Source organism: Antechinus flavipes, chromosome 6, assembly GCF_016432865.1.
Source record: "Antechinus flavipes isolate AdamAnt ecotype Samford, QLD, Australia chromosome 6, AdamAnt_v2, whole genome shotgun sequence".
In the NCBI taxonomy this organism is placed as follows: domain Eukaryota; kingdom Metazoa; phylum Chordata; class Mammalia; order Dasyuromorphia; family Dasyuridae; genus Antechinus; species Antechinus flavipes.
Genome location: NC_067403.1, coordinates 190,610,941 through 190,632,622, shown reverse-complemented (window position 1 = coordinate 190,632,622; position 21,682 = coordinate 190,610,941). Strand labels below are relative to the sequence as shown.

General features: G+C 37.4%; 1 protein-coding gene across 1 annotated transcript in view; it reads right to left on the bottom strand.

The window, feature by feature from the left end:
* Positions 1 to 21,682, bottom strand: part of SH3TC1 (SH3 domain and tetratricopeptide repeats 1) — an 82,619-nt gene that overhangs the window by 1,800 nt on the left and 59,137 nt on the right. The window contains exons 12-17 of the mRNA XM_051967266.1: positions 19,443 to 21,137; positions 17,273 to 17,453; positions 14,134 to 14,284; positions 11,487 to 11,609; positions 7,609 to 7,759; positions 5,813 to 6,009 (exon numbers count right to left, since the gene is read on the bottom strand). Of these exons, the coding sequence (XP_051823226.1) occupies positions 5,813 to 6,009; positions 7,609 to 7,759; positions 11,487 to 11,609; positions 14,134 to 14,284; positions 17,273 to 17,453; positions 19,443 to 21,137 (2,498 nt within the window). The remainder of the gene's footprint in view (positions 1 to 5,812; positions 6,010 to 7,608; positions 7,760 to 11,486; positions 11,610 to 14,133; positions 14,285 to 17,272; positions 17,454 to 19,442; positions 21,138 to 21,682) is intronic.

The following is a 21,682-nucleotide window of genomic DNA, read 5'->3' as shown; positions in this document are numbered from 1 at the left end:
TGGAATGCCTGGTTGCAGTGGAAGATTTTGGCTTTTTAAAGTTAAGGTCTTTGCCAAATCTCATTTTGATTGAAGCAATATTCATTGAGTGATTAAGACTAGGTAAGAAATGAAGCAAAGAATGGTCTTTTTTTTTTCTCCATAGACCTTTTGAAATATTCATAGATATAATGGGGCAGAAATTCCATCTTCGGATTCCTTTGTAATCCTATTTTATTTTATGTATTTAATGCTAATTCTGAGAAGGGGTCATAGACTTTATTAGACTGCCAAAGTGGTCCACAGAACAAAACATTAAGAATGCATTTTATTTTGTACACTTAGAAACATGATTCTGAGAAAGATCCATAGGCTCCACACAACAGCCAAAGGGTTCTGGGTGACATAAAAAAGTTAAGAGTTCCTGATCTAGTTCTACCTCCTTCACAATGATGAGGAAACTGAGTCCCAAGAAATTGTATCTTGCTCAAGGTCACACAACTAATAGCAGAATTAGGATTCAAACAAATCAAAATTAACAAATTTATTAACAAATCAACTTAGAGGATCAAGAACTGTGCCTAAGAAAGGCCCCTAATAAGTCAAAATAGTATATAGGCTTTAGAACCTGTAATAATGATAACAATAATGATAATAATACATACTTAAATAGAGTTTAAGGTTGACAAAGGGCTATTCTCAACAACTTCATGAAAGAGGTAATGACTTATTCATCAGTGCACAGCTAAGAAGTGTCAGAGACAAAATTTGAACACAGATCTTATCGCCACAACTCTAGTATTAATTTCATGACATCATGCTACAGACTATATAAACATTCCCCTTATATTTCAGAGGACACTACTGAGGTTCACTTACTTGCCTAAGGGGCTCATTAAAGAACAGAAATAGTACTGACATAAAGAAACTAGATGATGTTGCAATGGATAGAGTGCAAGGCTTTGAGTTCAAATTCAGCCTCAGATATTTACTAGCTGTGTGACCCTGAACAAGTCATTTAAATCATCTGTAAAATGAACTGGAGAAGAAAATAGCTCACTCCACTATCTTTGCCAAGAAACACCCAAATGGTGTCATACATAATGGAACAACAAAATGAGTAAAACTTATTGGCCTTCTGATTCTAAAGTCAAAGGTCTTTATACACTCCATTTTTCTGAGAATGTTTCTGAGAATTATACCCAATAATTCAAAGGGGATTGAGTACCTTCAATCATTCATTTATTTTTGAAATTTGATAGGGAAAGGAGAGGTCTATAGCATACAGCATGATCAAGGTGTTAGGATATAAGCACTGGCTGTGCTTGAGTCTGTGGATACTGAGGTGGGGATTATAAAGGGACAATAAAGTAACGTATTGAGATACTTGAGTTTGTCGCCTCTACTCCCTATCCCCAACCCCCAGCACATAGCACAATGCTTTTTCGAATTATAGACAACAGGCTATGGACAGACACCACAGGTTCAAGCAATATCATGGCATAGAAGAAGACCCTGGCGAAATCTGGGACCTAAATTCAATGTCTAATTTAATCTCTTATACCAATATGGTGGCAAGACATTATCTTTCTGGGCCCCTGTTTCCTCATCTTTAAAATGAAGACACTGAACTAGGTGACTTTTCTGAGGTTTTTTTTTTTAAACCTTTAAATTTATGATCCTTGGTCTATTTTACAAGCTGACCTTCAGATCCTTTTAGGACTATTTACTATTTGGGATTTTATGTGGATACCAAATTGATCATGGGATCCTTAAGTTCAGGACTATTCTTGTATTTCCTCCAACAAGCAGTGCTAAATGAAAGTAGTTGGTAGGCTGTCATTGAGTTATTTCCTAACTAAAATGTGACATTTTGTCTTTGTGCTTCCTGTCACCTTAATTATTGACTTGTATCTTGTGATAGCTCCAAGCAACAACAACAACATGGTTCTGAACACAAAATGTAGAGGACTCTCAGTAAAAGCTTATTGAAGGAATAACTCAATGTATTGGGCAATAATAACAAATAACAACATAAATGGTGGAACTCAAATTTATATATTGCTTCAAGGTTTGCAAAGCTCTTCGCAGCAAGTCATTTCATTTAAAAGTAAAGGGTATCTGTCTAGGGGTCTAAGTTTTCTTCTAGCTTTTCCATTTTATGCTCTTAAGATTTAATAAATAGCAAAATGTCTTTTCCAATTAACTTCAGAAGAGGCTGCAGTGAAAAATTCTGGTCACTAGCTGTCGCTGTGCACTCAGGTAGGGTAATCATTGAGCAAGCCATCATTGTGAGACAAGTGATACAGGGATTTTAGTTTCATGTCAGAGGTAAAAGGACTTGTGAATGTGCAAAGTCAGAGATGGAGGACCATCTAATTCAACACTCTCAGACTATATAGAAGGAACAAAATTTGCTCAGGGTTCTACAGAGAGATTTTGAGCTCTAATTCCAAATGTCCAATTAATCACTACATGGAAGACCAATTGGCATGTCAAACTCAACTTGCTTAAAACTAAAGCTGTGAGACCTCAAACAAGCCCCTCAACTTCCCTGTGGTTCACTTTCCTCAATTGAAAAGTGAGAGGATTTGACTTTTCCAATCTCCCACTCAAATTATGATTCTATGGATTCATCATTATCTTCTCCAATCCTGATCTTCCTCTCAACTTTCCCGTTTCTATTGATGTTAAGTTCTGTCAGTCATCCAGCCTCAAATTCTCACTCAATTTGGACATTTTCCTCACAGACCAATAGATTGTCATCTAACTTGATAAATGCAATGGCATGTGAAAATTGCTTTGCACACCTTAATAAGCTATATAAAAATTTTTATTATTATTAATCAATTTCTCTGTGCAGTAAATTTATTTTACCACCCCTCTCTTCTTGTATACTCTTTCCTGCTTAACTTTTTAAGCTACTGATCTCTTCTGGATGTGTTCTGCAGGTTTCTTTGTTGAATTATCATCCTTTGCCCTTCCAAAGCATGAGATCCAATTTGACTTTTCTTCTTTCTTTTTTTTTTTTCAATAGTTTATCTTTGGGGTAATTCATTGGCTCTTATAGGTTCATATATTTTCTTTGTATTGCTCAGTCATTCAGTCATTTTTGACTTTTTATGAACCTATGGACCGTAGCATATCAATACAGCCTCTGGGTAAGGCAGAAATTTGCCTTTTTCTTCTCCAATGCATTAAAACAAACAGATATAAAGTGCATTTCTCAGGGTCACACAGCTTGCATGTGTCTGAATCTGGATTTGAACTCATTTTCTCCTGACTCTAGAGACAGCACTCTCTCCACTAAGCCATCTACTTGCCCTCTTCTCTATCTAGCTTACTACAAAATCTATATCATCTGGTATCTCACCCTTGATGACTCATAGGGATCTCAAATATAACACACTGAAAAAAAAAAAAAGTTATTATATTATCCTTTAAACTTGTCCCTTCTTCAAACTTGCCTTTTCTGTTAAGGGCACCCCTATCATTCCATTTATCTAGACTCACAAACTTCGAATTATCCTAGATTCTTAGTTTCCCCTCATCCCCTATACTGAATAATTTACCAAGTCTTTTTAATTTTACCAATATATCTTTTCTCCTTCATAAACCACCCCTTTAGCTCAAAACCTCATCATCTCTTTCTTGGACTATTATAATTACTTCCTAATTATTCTTGCTGCTTCTAGTGTCTTGCCACTTCAACCTGTCCTCCAAGTAGCTGTCAAATTGGTATTCTATTTTATATCTTACAATATCCTGCTCGAGAAATCTATAAAATGCTTTATAGGACAAAATGCTGTAAGACAAAATACAAACCCCTCATCCTGGCATTTAAAGTCCTTCACAATCTGAGAAACGAAGAAAAAGATGGATGGGCAGATAGGGTTAGAATACTTGGTAGAAAATGGAAAAAGCTTCCTAGTTTTGGACTAGAAAGTTAAGATGCTGCCCAAGAAAGATAGGCCAGGATAAGGGACAAAATACTCTAAACAATAGAAGATCAATGGGTGGGTTTTATTTGGCATATTTTTTGCCAGGCAATGCTGAGAAAGATGGAATATGGGGAGGGCATTATAGGCAAAACCCATTCAAATCAATATTATGCCAAAATCAGCCCTTTGTCTTGACTAACTCAGAATAGCAGTTCTATGAAAGATAACATAATTGCAGATTCCACTATATGGCAAGCCCTAATAAACATGGAGGTCAGAAATCCTGGGTTCAAATCTTGGCTCTATAACCTGGGACTCTTGGAACTCCAGTTCCTCATCTTTAAAATAAATTCAGGCAATGGACGTAAAGTGATCTTTAAAGATTTTTCAGCAATAAATCTTTTGTAGCCATAAAATGCTACCTCTTCTATTAGGCTTCCCTTATATATCTCATCCTATCCTTCCCTACATTCTGAAAATATATGAATCTTCTTCTCATAAGGGCTTCTGGAATTCTATACTTTTCTAATGCACTGGTCATATTCTAAACTGCATTATATATTACTAATAGATACATCTGATAATACTACTTTTCCCCCATGCCATCTTTTTTTAGAATTTTAAAAATTACTGTCAAGGATACGGCCATCTTTCCAGTCTCCCAGGAATACAACTACAATGTTATTCTTTACTCATTTTACTCAATTTACTCATTTTAGATATCAAATCAATTGTCAAACCTTGTCATTTCTATCTCCATATTATACATACCTTCTCTACACTCCCCTAATTATTTCAAGAGGATAAGACCTCATTACCTTTTTCACAGACTATTGAAATATTGTTCATCTAATTGGTCACTCTGCTTCACACATTTCTCCATTATGATCCATCCTTGACACAACTACCAATGTGACCTTCCAAGGATGTCGATCTCACCCTATTGCTACTAGTAAACTCACTGGGGCCATATTACCTCTAGGATCAAATATAAAATTGCTCTGTTTTGCATTTCAAGGCCTTCACAACTTGGGCTCATTCTTTTTTCCTTCCATCTTCATCCTTTCCATCCTTTTTATGTCTTACTGGCCTCCACACACTTTATTCTATGGTAATATTGCTCCTCACACATGATGGTCCTTTCCCAATTCTTGGTACTGGTTACCACCCACACCTGAGATGCTCTCCCTTCTACCTCCACCTCTTGGGAAAATCTTCTTGGTTTTCCTTTAATCTCAGCTTCAAGGTCTCCTTCCACATAGGATCTTTTTTATTTCTCTCTGAGTTGCTAGTGGGACTTTTTTCTTCCGAGATCACCCTGTAGCTGCTTTTAAATCTTTTTTTATGTACCTATATACAAATTTTATCTCCAAAATTTGAATCTAACCTCTCTGAAGGAAAGACTATTTCACTTTTGGTTTTGTAACCAGGATCTGGGAAAGGAAGGATTTAAATAGGCATGAGGGAAGAGACTTTGTTTAGTTTATCTTTAAATCTTCAACCTAAGAATCTAGCAATGAACAAAAGTAAATACTTTACAAATATTATCTTATTTGATCTTCACAGAAGCTCTGGGAGGAAGGGGCTATTATTGCCTCCACTTTATATATGAGGAAACTGAAACAAATAGTGTAAGTGAATTGCCCAAGGTCATTCAGCTAAGAGACATACTGGATTTGAACTCAGGGACTGCTAAATTCAGCACTGGACCACCGAATTGCTATTCATTGGTACCTTTCATTACAAGAAACTTCATCTCCTCCTGAATCACTTAACCCACAGTTGAGGATTTCTTTCCCTTCCCCAATCCAACCCAAAGCAGTTCTTGAAAATGTTGATAAAGCAGGAATTAGGTCTGTCCAGAACCCCAATGTCCAGTCTGCTCCCCATACCTTTAGATCATAGAATATGAGGTCTCCCAAGATCAGGTACACCTTCACATAATACAAAGTCTCTTCATCAAATTCCAGGGGTGATGAGCACAGAGACAAAGCCTTGAGGTAAAAGTGTTCAGCCAACTCACACTGCCCCAGGCGGTGGTGGACCGCAGCCAGCCGATGGTAGGCCACACGTTCATTTAACCGGCTTCCTGAGAGAGGTGACATGGGGATGGGGGAAGGTGAGTTAGATCAGAGATGCTGCCACAAATATAGGACTCAAACCTAAGGAGTATGTTTTTTCTTAAACACAGCCCAAAAAAAGAACCCAGAGAGAGAACAAACAGACTGGATCACCAAAGCTCCAGGAGAACAGTGACCATCTAGCAACCAATCATTTTTTAAAAACACTATTTGCTTATTAATTATTCTCAGAAATTTGGCTGCGAGCAGTGGAGGAATAACTATGGTATGATAGAAAGAGACGTGGCCGGAAGTTAATCAAGAAACTTCCTAGTTACATCGTTAACTAGCTTTGTGATCTTTTAAGCAAGTCATTGAGTAACTGTTTCCCTATCTGTAAAGTGGAGAGTTTGAGTATATACTTTCTAAGACTCCTTCTAGTAATGATAATAAACAGCACTCTTATAGTGCTTTTTCAGTGTGTAAGACATTTTTCATGTTATATAAAACAACCATGGGAGGTAGTTGCAATTATTATTATCCTCATTTCATAGATGAGGAAACAAAGGTTGTTGCTGATCCTTCATACTGGAAGAGGACCAAGAACATCATGATATTGGGGTCAAGGTACATTGTGTTTGCCTGTGGCTGATTAGTGAATACAAGCTCAGAAGGCTCTTATAATAGGTCAGGCACAAATTGTTTGATCATTTGGAGATGTCTCTAGATTTGTGCATCAAATTTTTCCTTTCTGCTATTTTGATTCTGCTTTGCCAAGTGAGTGCAGGGTCCTCTTTAATGCTGGGAACCTCTCATGTCTCACATTTGATGCTAAAGTTCTTCAGAGTGACTTTGAGAGTCCCCTTGAATTGTTTCTTCTGAATATGTTAAGTGACTTGTCTGGGAAGTCTGAGAAAGGATTCAAACTTAAGTTTTTTCTGATGTCAGGCCTGACACTAGTCCTTGCACCATCTAAGTGCTTCTAACAGTCTGTATTCTTGGTTTTAGGATTCCTTTAGTGAATAAAATCTGGGTCTTGAAGCCAAGAGGAATTTTGTTCAAATTTCACTTTTGATACTTCCTAACAATATGATAACAGGGTAACTCTTATGAGCTTCAGTGTCCTCATGTGCACAAGGATAGGAATATCATTGCCTTTTTTGCAGACTCATCCTAAAGATAAAGTGAGATGATGTATCTAAAGTACTTTGCCAACTTTTAAAAATAATATAAAAATATTTATATATATAAATGCATGCTGATGATGCCCTTCTCCTTTTAATAAACAAATGAGATGTCTGTAAAGTTAATTAGCACAGTACCTGACATAGAGAATGCATTTAATAAATGCCTCCTTTCCCTTTCCCTTCCTTTTATCCTCACTTCCTTCCTTCATTCTCCTTTCTTTCTTCTCCCTTCTCCTTCCTATCTCATTCTATTCTATTCCATTCCATCCCACCCACCCCATCCCATCTCATCCCTCTCATCCCACCCCATCCCATTTCACTTAAGCTAACCTACCACCAGTCACTACCATCATAATTTTGACAGTTGGCAAAGATGAGACAAGGAACAATAAATGAGAGTAATGTTCTCATTCTAGAAGGTCAGTAGGGCCCAGAGCTTACCTAAGTTTATGCTGAGGGCAAGAGAGGTATGTGCAAATTCTAGACATTCCTGGTGGGATTTGAGAAAGTACAGCAATTCCACCAATTTGTTGCAAAGTCGGAGTTCTGTCTCCTTGTTACCAGTTCTAATAGCAAGAGGAAGAGCACGGTCCTGGAAAAAATAGCCACCAATCCTAGTCAATAATAAGTTGTAACAATGATTCTTTCAAACATCCAGTCTCTCAACCTTGGAGTTGCCCTCATACTGGTGTACTAGTGAGTTGCCAGATCATTCCAACTTCATTTCCACATGTCATAGACCAGCATCCTTCTCTATAACATAATATTTATAAAGCACTTAGCACAGTTCCTTATACAAAGTGGTATAGAAATAGTAGTTATTATTATTATTATTTAATTTCTTACATAATCATCAGTCTCATTTAGGTCCTATAACCTTTTTGTCAAGATTAGTGAATTAGACTCCCAACTGCTCTCACTGTTTCTAAATTCTCTTTCCATTCTCTGCTTTCTCTCCAACATAACCTTACTACAACACAGAAGCTTCTGTGGCTTCCTAATATGTGGCTTCCTAATAAGATAAAACACCAATGCCTTAGTTTTTATAATCTAGTTTCAAAGTAGCTTTTCAGACTTATTTCATATTATTCACCATTTCATCCTCTTCCTTCCAGTTAAATTGAACTCCTTCCTATTCCCCAAACTCAACATTTTATTTCTCATTTTCATATATTTGTACAAGCTGTGTCCCCTCCACCGATATCTACAATAATTGTCCTTCTCAGCTATATCTCTTGGAACCCCTAGCTTCTTTTCAAGGTTATGTTCAGATGCCATGTCTATCATAAAGCCATTCTTAACATCCCTCCCACTCCTAAGTTATTATTATATTTTTTACCCCCTCAATTACTTTGTATTTTGGATTTATCTATGTCCATATTATCTACTTTCAGAAGAACAACAAATAAAACAGCTAGAGTGGCAGCCTCCAAAGATTTTGGCAAATTGTGCTTTCACTTAAAAAAAAAAAAAAGAAAGATGCTTCCTGCCTTAAGGTCTTACCCTAAGAATTTTAGACTATCCCAAAAGAGAAACACACCCCATATTGTAATGAGTCCCCCTGTTTTCCACAAAGTAGAACTTTATAGTATTCCTTGTGAAGCCCCTGAATCTTATTGTACATTTCCCAGTAGAATATAGGTTTTTTGAAGTCCTGAACCATTCTATTGCTTTTCTTTTTATTTCTAATACCTAAGACAAGTGCTTTGCACATGGTAGGTATTTGATAAATTAAGGATGAGTAATTTGGCCTTACTGATAGTGGATGAAATGACTGACTTAGATACATATGGATCTGAATTAAGGATAAATTGGTTGACTTAGATTGTTGAGACTCACAGCTACTCCTTGGTTCTAGGGCTGTAAAAAAGGTTAGCCTTGTCCATGTGATACTGAAAGTGTTAAATATAGAGAGCAGCAAAACTAAGAAAAGACTTGGACTCCAGAAAAAGGAAAACCTGGACATCTTTACAGCAATCCCTTCGTCCAAAGGCAATAAATGGTTAATCTGGAATTTCAGAACAGTGTACTCTTCCTTATACAGCCCAACAGGATAGTTCCTAGACTATGGAAATCTTCAAGAATTCTTGGCTAATAAAATTCTGGAATCTAGCCCTAATAAAGGAAGAGGCCCCCTTCCTTGAGTGGTGTCAACCACTTAGGGAAGAGAGTATCTTGGGGAAATGAGTGTCATCATAAAGTTAAAGGAAGGGCAAAGATCTAAATCTATAATATGAGAGAGCAAAAGACCTAGCCTAAGATCTCTCTGCTTACTGTGAATTATGAGAACAGTAAAGATCTGTTGGGTTGCCACTCTATAATCCCCAAATTTGTTTTCCTTCTGTAAGAACTTAAATTCTTTGAAAATACTACAAAGTTCTACTTTGTGGAAAACAGGGAGACTGATCACATTGTTGGGGTATGTGTTCTCTTTTAGGAGAGTCCAAAACCCTTAGAGTAAGACCTTAAGGCAGGAAGCCTGTATCATCTTTTTAGGTGAAAACATAATTTGCCAAACTCTTGGGAGGCTGCCACTCTACCTATTTCATTTGTTCTTCTTCTGATAGCAGTGTAAACCATAGAATAGAGCTTTAAGACTAGAAGATAGCTCCTGGAGCAAAGGTGGGACTCATGGGAGAGAATTATATTGATTATTTATGGATTACAATGAGCTCTTTGATGTATTTCTGAACTTTCCATGGAGTGAACGCATATCTACATGGTTAGCTTAAGTGCTTACAAAGAAGTAGGAACTTTTTTGGTCCATATCTATAGAAACTTAGACACTAGCTATATTGGATTTATTTTCTGAAATTTCCCAGAGGGGGAAAATGAGCCACAGGGAAACTGACCAAGACTGAACGCAGCCTATGAAAGCCCAGAGCCTTAGGTTCAATAGGTAATTATCACACACACACACACAAAAAAGACATCATAGGTCTTTTTGAGGCAGATTATGAAGGACTTTGAATGCTAATATAGAGTCTCTATTTGTGAATGAGGAGCCAAAAAGGTTTCTAAGGAGAGAAGTGACCTCATGAGGTTTGTATGTTAGTAAGGAAGATTTGTTAACCTGAAAATACTATACTAGACAGAAAGAAATTTCTTTAAGGTATTTTTTTAAAAACAGCATTCTGTATATTATTTCATTTAATCCTTACAACAATCCAGTAGAGGGTGTGTGTGTGTGTGTGCATCTAAGTGTGAATTCTGGAGGAAGGAAGATCTGAATTGAAATGAGGCTTCTGATATCTACAAGCTGGGTGAATGTGGGAGTAAGACATTTAACTTCAGTTTGCCTCAGTTTCTGCATCTATAAAATGGGAATAATAATAGCACCCAACTACCAGAGTTGTTGAAAGGAATGAATGAAATAATACTTGTAAAGTGTTAAGCACTGTGCTTGGTACATAGTAAATACTATATAAATGTTAGTTTTTTACAAATGCACAAACATATGTTCCTATACATTCACACAATCTTCATGTGTGTACATATGTAGATATACTTCCATATCTATGTATATGTATCTCTGAATATATATGTGAATGTTTGTGCAAGCATATATATTCACATACACAGTACCATAATACCTTTGTCTATTATGATCCCCATTTTATAACTTAGGAAACAAAAACAGAGAGATTCAAAGTTTTACTCATTGCTGCACAGAAACTCAATGTCAGAAATCAGTTTCAAACCCAGATTTCTTCTGCCTTCAAGTAAAGAAGTCTATCCACAATCCCACACCTCCTAGAGGCAAGAAAAAACACTAGGAAACTATTTTTAAAAATCCAAGCAGATAATACTGAATGCCTTTTAGCAGAGGGAGTAAAGATGAGATAAGAAATGCTAGGAATATAACTTAGGATTGTGGAAGTTAATTGGACATGGATAACTTTTGAGAGAGATGACTAGAAAAGGGAAAAGGGGAAGATGGGAGAGAGAAGGGAGAGGAATCAAATGTTTCTAGATTTAGAGGTAGAAGAGAATCCATCTTGTCCAACCCCCTTATTTTTCCAAAGAAGAAACTGCAATAGAGAATGGAAGAGGGGAGGGTGAACAAAGAAAGAAGAGAAAGTCAAAGATGATGGCATAAGAGAATAAGACAGGCCCTGTTCCTAAGGAGTTTACAAGTTTGGGAGAATAAAAGTGTGAACAGAAAACAATTCCCTATTTGCATGTAGCCCTAGTCAAGGTCAAAGGGAGTTTAGATACTGTGGTACTTTTCTGGATCCAGCAAAAGTCATTTGAGTTCTGGCTCAGATGCCTAATTTTTCACTCTTTTTAACCTTCAAGGAGTACTGGCACCCACTCACCCTGTAGAAAGACACTGCTTTTTCTCTCTCCCAAGAACCATTGAAGAATATGTCTCCAGCAGCTTCAAACATTTCCAACCCCAGGCTGGGATCTCCAGTGTAGAGTGCAGCATCTTGAGCCACCTACAGAGAACAGGGAGCCTTTTAATGAGTCCCAGCTTGTCAGAGTCATAAATTCCCAACCCAAGGGGCCCATTTCCAAGTCTATTAATGGCCCAATTTGATTTCAAAAGTAACCCTTCTCTCTGATCACACATGGAGGTTTCCTCTTTTCCCTCTTCCCAGTTTTACAAGCCACAAACCCCTGCCCCACCCTCACTGCCCCCCACCCTAACCCATATGTACATCATAGGAATAAATTGCTTTTATTTTAAAGTCATAATCTCTTTCTGGTGGTCAGAAAGCAAAAGGAGAATATAATCTCTTTGACCACTTCCATTTCTTGAGTATTGCAATGTGCTGTAGCCTTGTGATGTAGACTATGTAAACATGATCATTCCCAGTTTACAGGAAAGAAAAACGAGGCCCAATGAATTCATTGGGTGACACAGGTAGGAAACGTCAGAGCCAAGATTCAAACCCAGACTTCAATCTAATCCAATTTTAAAATCTGAGCACAATTAGGTCACAATTTAGTACAATTTAGTTAGCCTGACATGGTGACATAATGAATGGGGGCCTAATAAAAGGTGATAGCTTACTTCCATAGTTTAAGTTTAACCTAGTTTACAAAGTTCTTTCCATACTTAAAACTTTAAAACTGAAAGCAACTGGGAAAAGAAATTAAGACCAGGGAGGAAAATACTCAAAGTACATATTAGAATGAGAGACTAGAAGAGACCTGATTCTAGCATAAAAGTCCAAAAAAAGAGGGGAAAAAATATCAATAGCTTACAAGTATCTATAGCCCAGTGTTTTATAATCTTTAAGTGTTTTATCTGTGTAACCCTATTTGAACCCATCTACAATGCCTTGAAGCAGATAATAGAATTCATATTCTTCCCAATTTACATGTGTGAAAATTGAAGCACAGAGAATCAATCCATCAATAAACCTTTTATTAAGTGCCTACTATGTGCCAAGCACAAAGGATAGATGACATGACCCAAGTGTCAAAATACCAAAGTTGAGATTCAAACTCAGATGTCTTGATTATAAACCATAATTCTGTTTATACTTAAGCACAAAGAAACCCAGAAAGATAGAACTAAGAACCCATTCTGACTTCAAAGCATTTCACTGAGAATCAGGGAAATTTTAGTCACATAGGACCCTCCCCTCATCAGATTCTATCTAGAGCACTGGAATCCAGAAAGAGAACTGAAAGCCATGTTCTTTAAGGATTAACAGAAAATTAGGAAACTTTAGGCAGAAGGTGAAAAGACTTGTTTGGGGATCTGGAGGCAAGATTTCAAGAAGATAATGTGAAGAATTTTTTAACAATGACATGGGTTATGATAGGAAACAGTCTTGCTCCCCAACTTGAAACAATACTTTCCATGACACTTGTGATTTGGATAGGTAAAAGACTTGGTCAACTCTGAATTCTCTTCCAATTGAAGAGATTCTCTTCCCCAATACTATTTTTTTCAGACCATTTCTACAGTAGAAGAAAGTATTGGTTATATGGGAGTTATGCTGCACTTAGCAAATCTGTGAATTCTCTTCCAATTGAAGAGATTCTCTTCCCTAATACTATTTTTTTCAGACCATTTCTACAGTAGAAGAAAGTATTGGTTATATGGGAGTTATGCTGCACTTAGCAAATCTGTTCTGACCTACCTTGGGGTTTTGGTATAGGCTTCCTGGGGAAGGTGGACCCTAAGTTGAACCTTGCTAGAAGGGTATATGAAAATACAGATTTATGGAGTTAAAAATGGTGATTTTAAAATGTTAGCTTAATAAACTACTGTATCCTAGATAAATTTAGCTTGACAAAAATTTAGAGAATTTTTGTCCAGTGCTTTATTTTCCTGGACAGTCAACAGATATTAATTAAGTCCTTATTATATACCAGGAACTACAAAAAACCAGGACATGAGGAATTGATATGATTTGTATAAAGTCACACAGATAACAAGCAACAGAGCTAAGATTCAAACCAAGGTTCTCAGATTGCAAATTCACTTCTGATTCCATTACTGCACATTAAGTACTTGAGTACTGGGGAGGAAAAAAATGAGTAGAATAAAATCACCTGTCCTTTAGAAGCTTATAATCTAGTAGGAACTGGGAATAGAGAAAGAAGTACAAGCAAGCCTTTGAGCTTATCTTTAATAAAATAACTTTTAATGTTCTCCCCTCCTGCATGATGGCGATAGCTAGGTATAATAGAAAGAATATTGGACAAAGAGTTAGGAAGATATGAGTTCAAATCCACCCTCAGATACTTACTAGCTATGTGACTGTAGGCAAGTCACTTAAAACTTTTTCTCTCAGAATCTTCATCTGAAAATGGTGATAATAATAGTAACTACATTACAGCATTGTTGGGAAAATAAAAAAAGGTATTTGTAAAGTGCTTATCTTAAAGAGCTATATAAATGCTATTATTAGTAGAACTAGTATTAATATCAACATGCTTCATATACTTCCAAAGTAACATATTTAAATTTAACTTCAGTAATCATTCAAAAACTCAACCCACCTGAATGTATAAATCTACTAATTCAGTCTGCCTCAGAATGTAATAGATCTTTCCTGCCTGGAGCCAAGCATGGGCCTCTTTTTCTTTCTTCTGAAGATCTATAAATATTCCAAGACTTCTCTTAGTATATTCAAGGGCTGACTTGTAAGCTCTGGAAAAAAAAAATATAATAAAGATCAAAGTCATAAAACTACTTTTCCACTCATTAAATTTAAGAATGGGATTTTAGAGTGAAAAGGGAAGTTGGAAATCATCTAACTCTCACCTTTATTTTCTATAGATATAAACAGTCACATAGAGAAAGAAAGTAATTCTTCCACAGTCATACATTGAAGGACAGCTAGATGGCATCCCAATGGATAGTGCACAGAGCCTAGAGTTAGGAAGACTCATCTTCATGAGTTCAAATTCAGCCTTAGACATACTTTCTATCTATGTGACCCCGAATAACTAATTTAAATGTTTGCTTCCATTTCCTCATCTGTAAAATGAACTAGAGAAGGAAATGGAAAACCACTTCAGTATTTTTGCCAAGAAAATTCCCATAAAGAGTAAGACATGACTAAAAAACAATGAAGCAACATAAACATACAACAAACAAGTGATGAAGGTGGAGTTTAAACCCCAATCCTCTGACTACAAATTCAGTACTCTTCCTATCATAGACTACCTTTTTGCTAAAGACTATTTTTCAGATATATTGTGTATTTTTTCTTAATGAGTCTTCAAGAAAATCAAGAGATTTTCATGCATTCTGCATTATTTCTTTCCCTCATCCACTACTCCATGCTGCCAGGAATTAAATTCTCATATAAAGTTTCTTTCCACTAAGTACATTGTGAGGAACAAGAGCCAAAATCCATATATTGGGTGGTCTCCCACATTAGGGCTCATAATTCATCTGCTGTGGGAAAAGGCTTTAATTAGAGAAGAATGGGGGGAAAAACACATTAAAGAAACAAACAGTTCACATTGAGAGAGAATGTGATAGTTGCAAAGTACTTAATTTGCATCCTCGTTCATCAGAGATGACCAGTCTAGTATAGGAAAGCATTGCCACTGAATAACCAGTGGGATCTTGGGTAATAATAACTAGTATTTATCTAGCAAATGTTTGGCAAATGGCCAGATCATTTAAGATGGAAGTACCCAAGTGAAGATCCCAGTCCTCTTGTCTCCCAGAAGGAGACTCTAATATGGGTACTTCCACATTTTGTAAATCTTACATTTACACAGATTTATAACTTTTTAAGATTTACAAAATGTTTTATCTAACTTATTTCAGTTGATCTTCACAATAAATTTTGGAAGTAGATATTCTTCAAGGGATAGTTTACCTCTCAGAAAAGGGAAGGGAAAAAAAATGACCAAATAAGAGACAGAGAACATTATGAAATGCCAAATTTGTTATTTATTTTGATTATAATAAATTTTAAAGGTTTTGCAGAAAGATAATGCAACCAAGAATAGAAGGAAAGCAGAAAGTTGGGAAACAATTTTTACAGCCAATGTTTCTGATAAAGATCTTATTCCTAAAATAAGTAGAAATCTGAGTAAAATGTATAAAAGTACAAGCCATTGTACTTGGCTTGATAAATGATCAAAAGATAAGAACAGTTAGCTTTCAGATGAAAAAACTGAAGCCATTTTAAGTATATGAAAAAGTGCTCTAAATCACTATTGATTAGAGAAGTGCAAATTAAAACAACTCTGAGGTATCACCTCATACCTATCAGATTGGCTAAGATGACAAGATAATTATAAATGTCAGAGAAGATGTAGTAAAATGGGAACATTAGTGCATTTATTATAGGTAGAATGGTGAATGGAACCAACCATTCTGGAAAACAGTTTGAACTATGCACAAATAGCTATAAAATTGTATACCCTTTGATTCAGCAATAAAACTATTAGGTCTGTATCTGATAGAGACCATTAAAAAGGGAAAAGAACCAACATGTACAAAAATATTTATAATAACAATTTTTTTTGTGGTGACAAAAGACTCAGAAATTAAGAGGATGCCAATTAATTGGGAATGACTAAACAAGTCATGATATTTGAATGTAATGAAATGCTATTATGCTATGAGAAATGATAAGAAGCAAATTTTTAAAAAACCTGGAAAGATTTACAGCAACTGATACTAAATGAAGTGCAAAGAAACAAGAGAACATTGTACATAGTAACAGCAAGATTGTGACGATCAACAATGACAGATTTAGTTTTCCTCAGCAATGCAATGATCCAAGATAATTTCAAAAGACTCAGAATGAAAAATGCTATCCAAATCCAGAAGAAAACTATGGTGTTTAAATGCAAATCAAAGCAAAGGGTTTTTTTTTTTGTTGTTGTTGTTTTTGGTTTTGTTTTGTTTTGTTTTGCTTTGTTTCCTTTCTCATGGTTTTCTCCTTTTGTTCTAATTCTTCTTTTACATTAGTAATGTGAAATTTAATATTTGTACATGTACATGTTTAACCTATATTGGATTGCTTGCCTTCTTGGGGAAGGGAAAAGGAGGGAGGAAGAGAGAAAAAACTGGAACTCAAAATCTTAAAAAAATGAATGTTGAAAACTTTCTTTCCATGTAATTGGGGGAAAAAAATACTATTAGATGGGAAAAATTAGTCTTGGCTCTGCCTTCAACTTTCAATGTTAGGCAACTCAATTCCTCCCTAAATGCCTCACATTTTTTCTGTTAAAATTAAGAAGTTGAACAAGATAGTCTTTTAAGGATGCTTTTAGCTCTTCTCAGTTGATTTTCACTTATGTTCAACTCTTTGGACCTTATCTTAGGTTTTCTTGACAAAGATACTGAAGCCATTTGCTATTTCCTTTTCCAGCTCATTTTACAGATTGAGAAACTGAGGCAAACAGGATTAAATTACTTGCCCAGGGTCACAGAATTAGCAAGTGTCTGAGGTTGGATTTGAACTCATGTCCTCCTGACTCAGGCCCAGAGCTTTATCCATTATATCAGCTTGCTACCTGATTTTAGTGCTAACATTCTACATGTTATGATCTTTTCCAGTGCTGACATATTAGAGATCAACAGCTCCTTTTCTATGTGACCATATGCAAAAGCATCCAGCCCTACCAGTGAACTCCCAAACTATTCAGCCTATTTAGTGGTTCTCACCTTTCTGTACCTAAAGAAAGATACAGCTGACTGATGGTTTCCAATAACTGCCCTTCCAGCACTTTGTCTGACATTCTCCTTGCCAAAGAGAGTTGATATTCATTGTAGATGACACATTGGGCTTCATTTGGCATGATGGCGCTGTAAAAATGACACAGCAACTGGATTGCTTGAAGTTGGCCTGGGAAAGTCAGTAATAAAGGAAAAAAGAAATAGTGAGGAGCTAAGCATGATGTAATCTTATCTATAGCCAGACTTTGATTATAATTCAAGAATTATGACCAGAAATAAAAATGGTCTGGAACAGATAATGTGGTGGTGGTGATGGGGGATCTACAGCATATAACAATGGCAGTGCATATGTCCTTTGCACTTTACAATTATGATTGAATTGAATTTGTAGTTTTCCTCCTAGCCACTTTGTGGAGTAGGATATGCAAAATATCACTATGGCCATTTGAGAGATGAAGAAACTGAGGTTTGGAAACTTGACCCCTAATGGGCAAAAAGTGACAAAATGATTCCTCTGAGGTATGACATTTTCAGTAAGCATTCATTCAAAGTTTCACAAGGAAATAAGCATGTTTCATGATTCTGAATTGGTCTGGGAAATGGGTCCAAGAAACCACTGGAACTTTGCCATAAATTCTTCTAGAAGCTCCCAGATTTGCCTGATTATTTCTCAAGGTCTGTTTTAATTCCAATGATCTCATGTTCTAAGGTCCCTCCTTAGAGATGTTCTGTGGTTTTGTACCCAGGCCTGTAAGTAGAGAATTTTTGTACCAAAGACAAGGGGAATTCAAAAGGAGAATTCTTACTGTGACCACTGAGGGGGCAGAAGGTGGGATATAGAAGCATGAGATTTCTTTGATGCTGAAGATCTTTTTGTGTTCTCAGTGAACCTTTAAATCTCAGCACACTAGGACAAAGGCCTGCTTAATCTTTCATAATTATGACCTTTACCTGTACCTCATAAATCACAACTATGTGTGGACATGCCTTTCCACTCAACAATTAGAATGTCATTTCCTAACTATATCAAAGGAAAGAAAGAGAAAATGAAAGAATAGCCAAAAAAAGGGAAGAAAACATTGAAAAAGAAAGGAAATGCTGAGAAAGGAAGGGAAGAAAATGAAAATGAAAAAGGAGGAAAGGGAAGAGGGAAAGACAGGAAAAGGGAAAGACAAGGAGAAAGAAGGCAAGGGCAAGGAAGGGAAAAAAGCAAAAAAAAAAAGGAAGAAAGGTAGAGGAAAGGAGAGGGAAGAAGAGAAAGAGAAGTAGGAAGGAGAAGAAAAGAAGGAAGAAGGGCAGAGGAAGAGAAGGAGAAGGAAAAGAAGAGAGAAGAGGAAAAAGGAAGAGAAAAAGAGAAGGGAAGGGGAAGAAAAAGGGAAAAAAAAGAAAAGGAATGAAGGAAAAGGGGAAGGTAAGAAGAGAAGAGGAGTGGGGAGGGAAGGGAAATGAGATAGAAACGGGGAAGAGAAATAGAGGGAAAGGAAAAGAGAAGAGGAAAAGAAGAAAAAGGGAAAAGAAAAGGAGGGGAAGGGAAGAGGAAGAGGAAAGGAAAAGAGAGAAAGAGAAAAGGAAATATAAGGAAAGGGAAGAGTAAAGGAAGAGGAAGAGAAAGGAAAGGAAGAGAAAAAGAGAAGGGAAGAGGAGAGAAAAGGAATGAGAAGGAAAAAGGAAGATAGAAGAGGAGGAGGAAGGGAAAGGGAATGGAAGAGAAGAGAAAGGGAAGGAAAAGGGGAGGGGAAACAAGAGAAAAGGAACAAGGAAGGGGAAGGAAAGGGAAAGGAGAAATGAAAACCAAATGTGATAGAACTTCAGGCAGATCCGAAAGAGGATAGAGCAAAAGCATTTCCTTTGTTTGTTTATTGTTGCTTTATTAGGTCCTGACCTATTTTAGAAGTGTCATATATTTAGAGCTGGAAGTACTTCAGACACCAGTCCAACTTCTTCATTTTACAGATAAGAAGACTAAGTCTAATATATGTTAAGTGACTTGCCCAAAGTCACTAAATCCTATACCTTCTCCCATACTCCCTCAATATTTAACTACTCAGTATTACAGGCAGCAGCTGCTGGTCAAACCTAACTGTGCCCTGAATTAGGAAAAAGACAAATATGTTTCGACTCCGAGTGGGCGCCTGGGGAAGTTGAAAGCAATACTTACTTTCAAAATGGCTCATTTCCATGGCCACCAGGAATGCCCACTCGAAGTAGCACTTTCCCTTCTCCTGCTGAGCTCCGCCAGTATAATGCTGCCCCAGCCAGAGGAGAGCTTGGACGAATTCTCGACCACACACAGTACTTGGAAGTTGGGAGAAGAGTTTTACTGCTTCAGTGAAATAGTGTTCGGCCAGACCACTGGCGTTCAAGTGCAGACACAGCGCCCCGAAGTTCGCCAGAACGACTGCCTGGTTGTGCACCGCGCCAAGCTCTTTGGAAACACGGAGTGCTTTGTAGTAACCCTCGGCCGCTCTCTTGGTACTGTTCATTCTTTTCAGAGCGATGGCGGCCATGTTATGAATGATCCCTAATTGTTGAGGACTACTTTTAGAGGACTCGACAATGGACTCTAAGATGCCCAGGGCTACTGGATTTTGTCTGTGAAGAATGTGTAACCAAGCGAAAGAAACTAAGTTGTCAACGACCCGGCCCACGCTGGCCGAAGCATCAGCTTCCACGGCTTTCCACCCGTACTCAATGGCTTCTTCGTATCTCCTGTGGTGGCTATAGAGTTCTGAAAGGCTACGGTAAATGGCTCCACAGAGCCTTTGTTCCTGAGAAGTCACGGCAGAGGACAACGCTTGCTTGAGGTAGTGTGCAATTTGGGATGGAAGCACGTGGTCCACCTTTCTCAGGCCGTAAAGTCTGGGGGTATTCTGAAGGACCAAGTGGACGCTCTCCAAGGAGCTCATGAAGGTTTGAGAGCTTTGGAAAGAAGCAACTTTGATGCAGCTCAGTGTAAGGTGAGGCAGACATTTTCTGCTGTAGATCTCCCCAACGTGGAAGTAGCAATCTGTAGACCATGAGCTGTCCCATAAACCCAGTTCACCATTCAAAAACAGCAGCCTCTCTAGGAAGGGCAAGGCTTCTTCTGACTGCTTGAGGTTAATATAATGCTTGGCCAGCAGGAAACAGATCCTGGCTTCAGCCTGTTGGCTTTGCTGGCTCAAGATGACCATCTTCAAAACAAACCTGAGGAGATCGGCCTCCGTTTCAGTGCTGCAAATATAGCTGGGAATTCCCAGGAGCAGAGCCGCTACTTTGCCAAACACAAGGGCGCATTTCTCTCTGTTTTTCTGCTTCAAATAAATGGCAGTAAGATTGGTGTAAATGGCAACCACAAGGAAAAGGTCACTGAAGCTGCCTCTCAATGCTCCCAAGGCTTCTTCAAAATAAACCCGGGCTTGGGAAAGCTTGAGTTTTCTGCCACATAGCCTCCCAAGGAGAAAGCACAATCTTGTCAGAGCCATGGGAAGGTTAGCCTTCTTGGCAGCTACCCTTGCCTGCCCCAAGGAATAGACAAGTTCTTCCTCCTCAGTATATCCACCAAACATGGTGTTCAGACATGAAAAAGAGAAGTCATACAGGCTCCTGTAGCATGGCTTGTATTCATCCTCATTTAGGAATAGCAGCAAGAGGAGAAATCTTTCCGGGTTATTGTCATTTTCTTCCACCTTGAAGCAAAAATGGGGTTCCTCAGATATCGGTGAGCTCTCGGGAGTTGACGGCTGGTCGTCATCCTCTCCCTGGATGTCTGTCTCTTGAGGACACAGCTGGAGAGCCTTGTACCTCTCTAACACAGCTTTCACCTTGTCAGTCACTGGACTTGGGTCAGAACTGAGTGGAGGCTGAGGCACTTCTGCAAGTTAGAAGAAGGGTACAATGTGAAAAATGCTTCACATTTGTGTGACATTTTAAGGTTTGCAAATATGTTCCCATATGATTCTCACCACAATCCTTGGAATTAAATGCTTATTATCTCTATAGAAGTTAGGGGGTATAATGCAAAGCTTCTTAAATTGCAGGGGGGCACCCCATCTGGGTTCACATAACTGAATGTTGGCCACAATAAAAGGTATCAAATATCCCACCAAGATTTAATTCTTTATGTAAAAGTAAGCAAGCATATCTATTTCATTAATAGGCAAATTTGCTTTTATCTTTAATAAACAGTAACATTATACACACACACACACACCAACAAATTGTTCTAAAATAAATTTCTTAGGGGCAGTAAGATGGTGCAATAGAAAACCAGTTCTGAAGTCAGAAGAACCTGAGTTCAAATCCAACCTCAGATACATAAGACTTTTTATCTGTCCCTGAATAAGTTGCTTAATCCCAATTGCCTCACAAAAAAAAAAAAAAAAAAAAAAACCTACAAATAAAATAAATTTCTTGTGG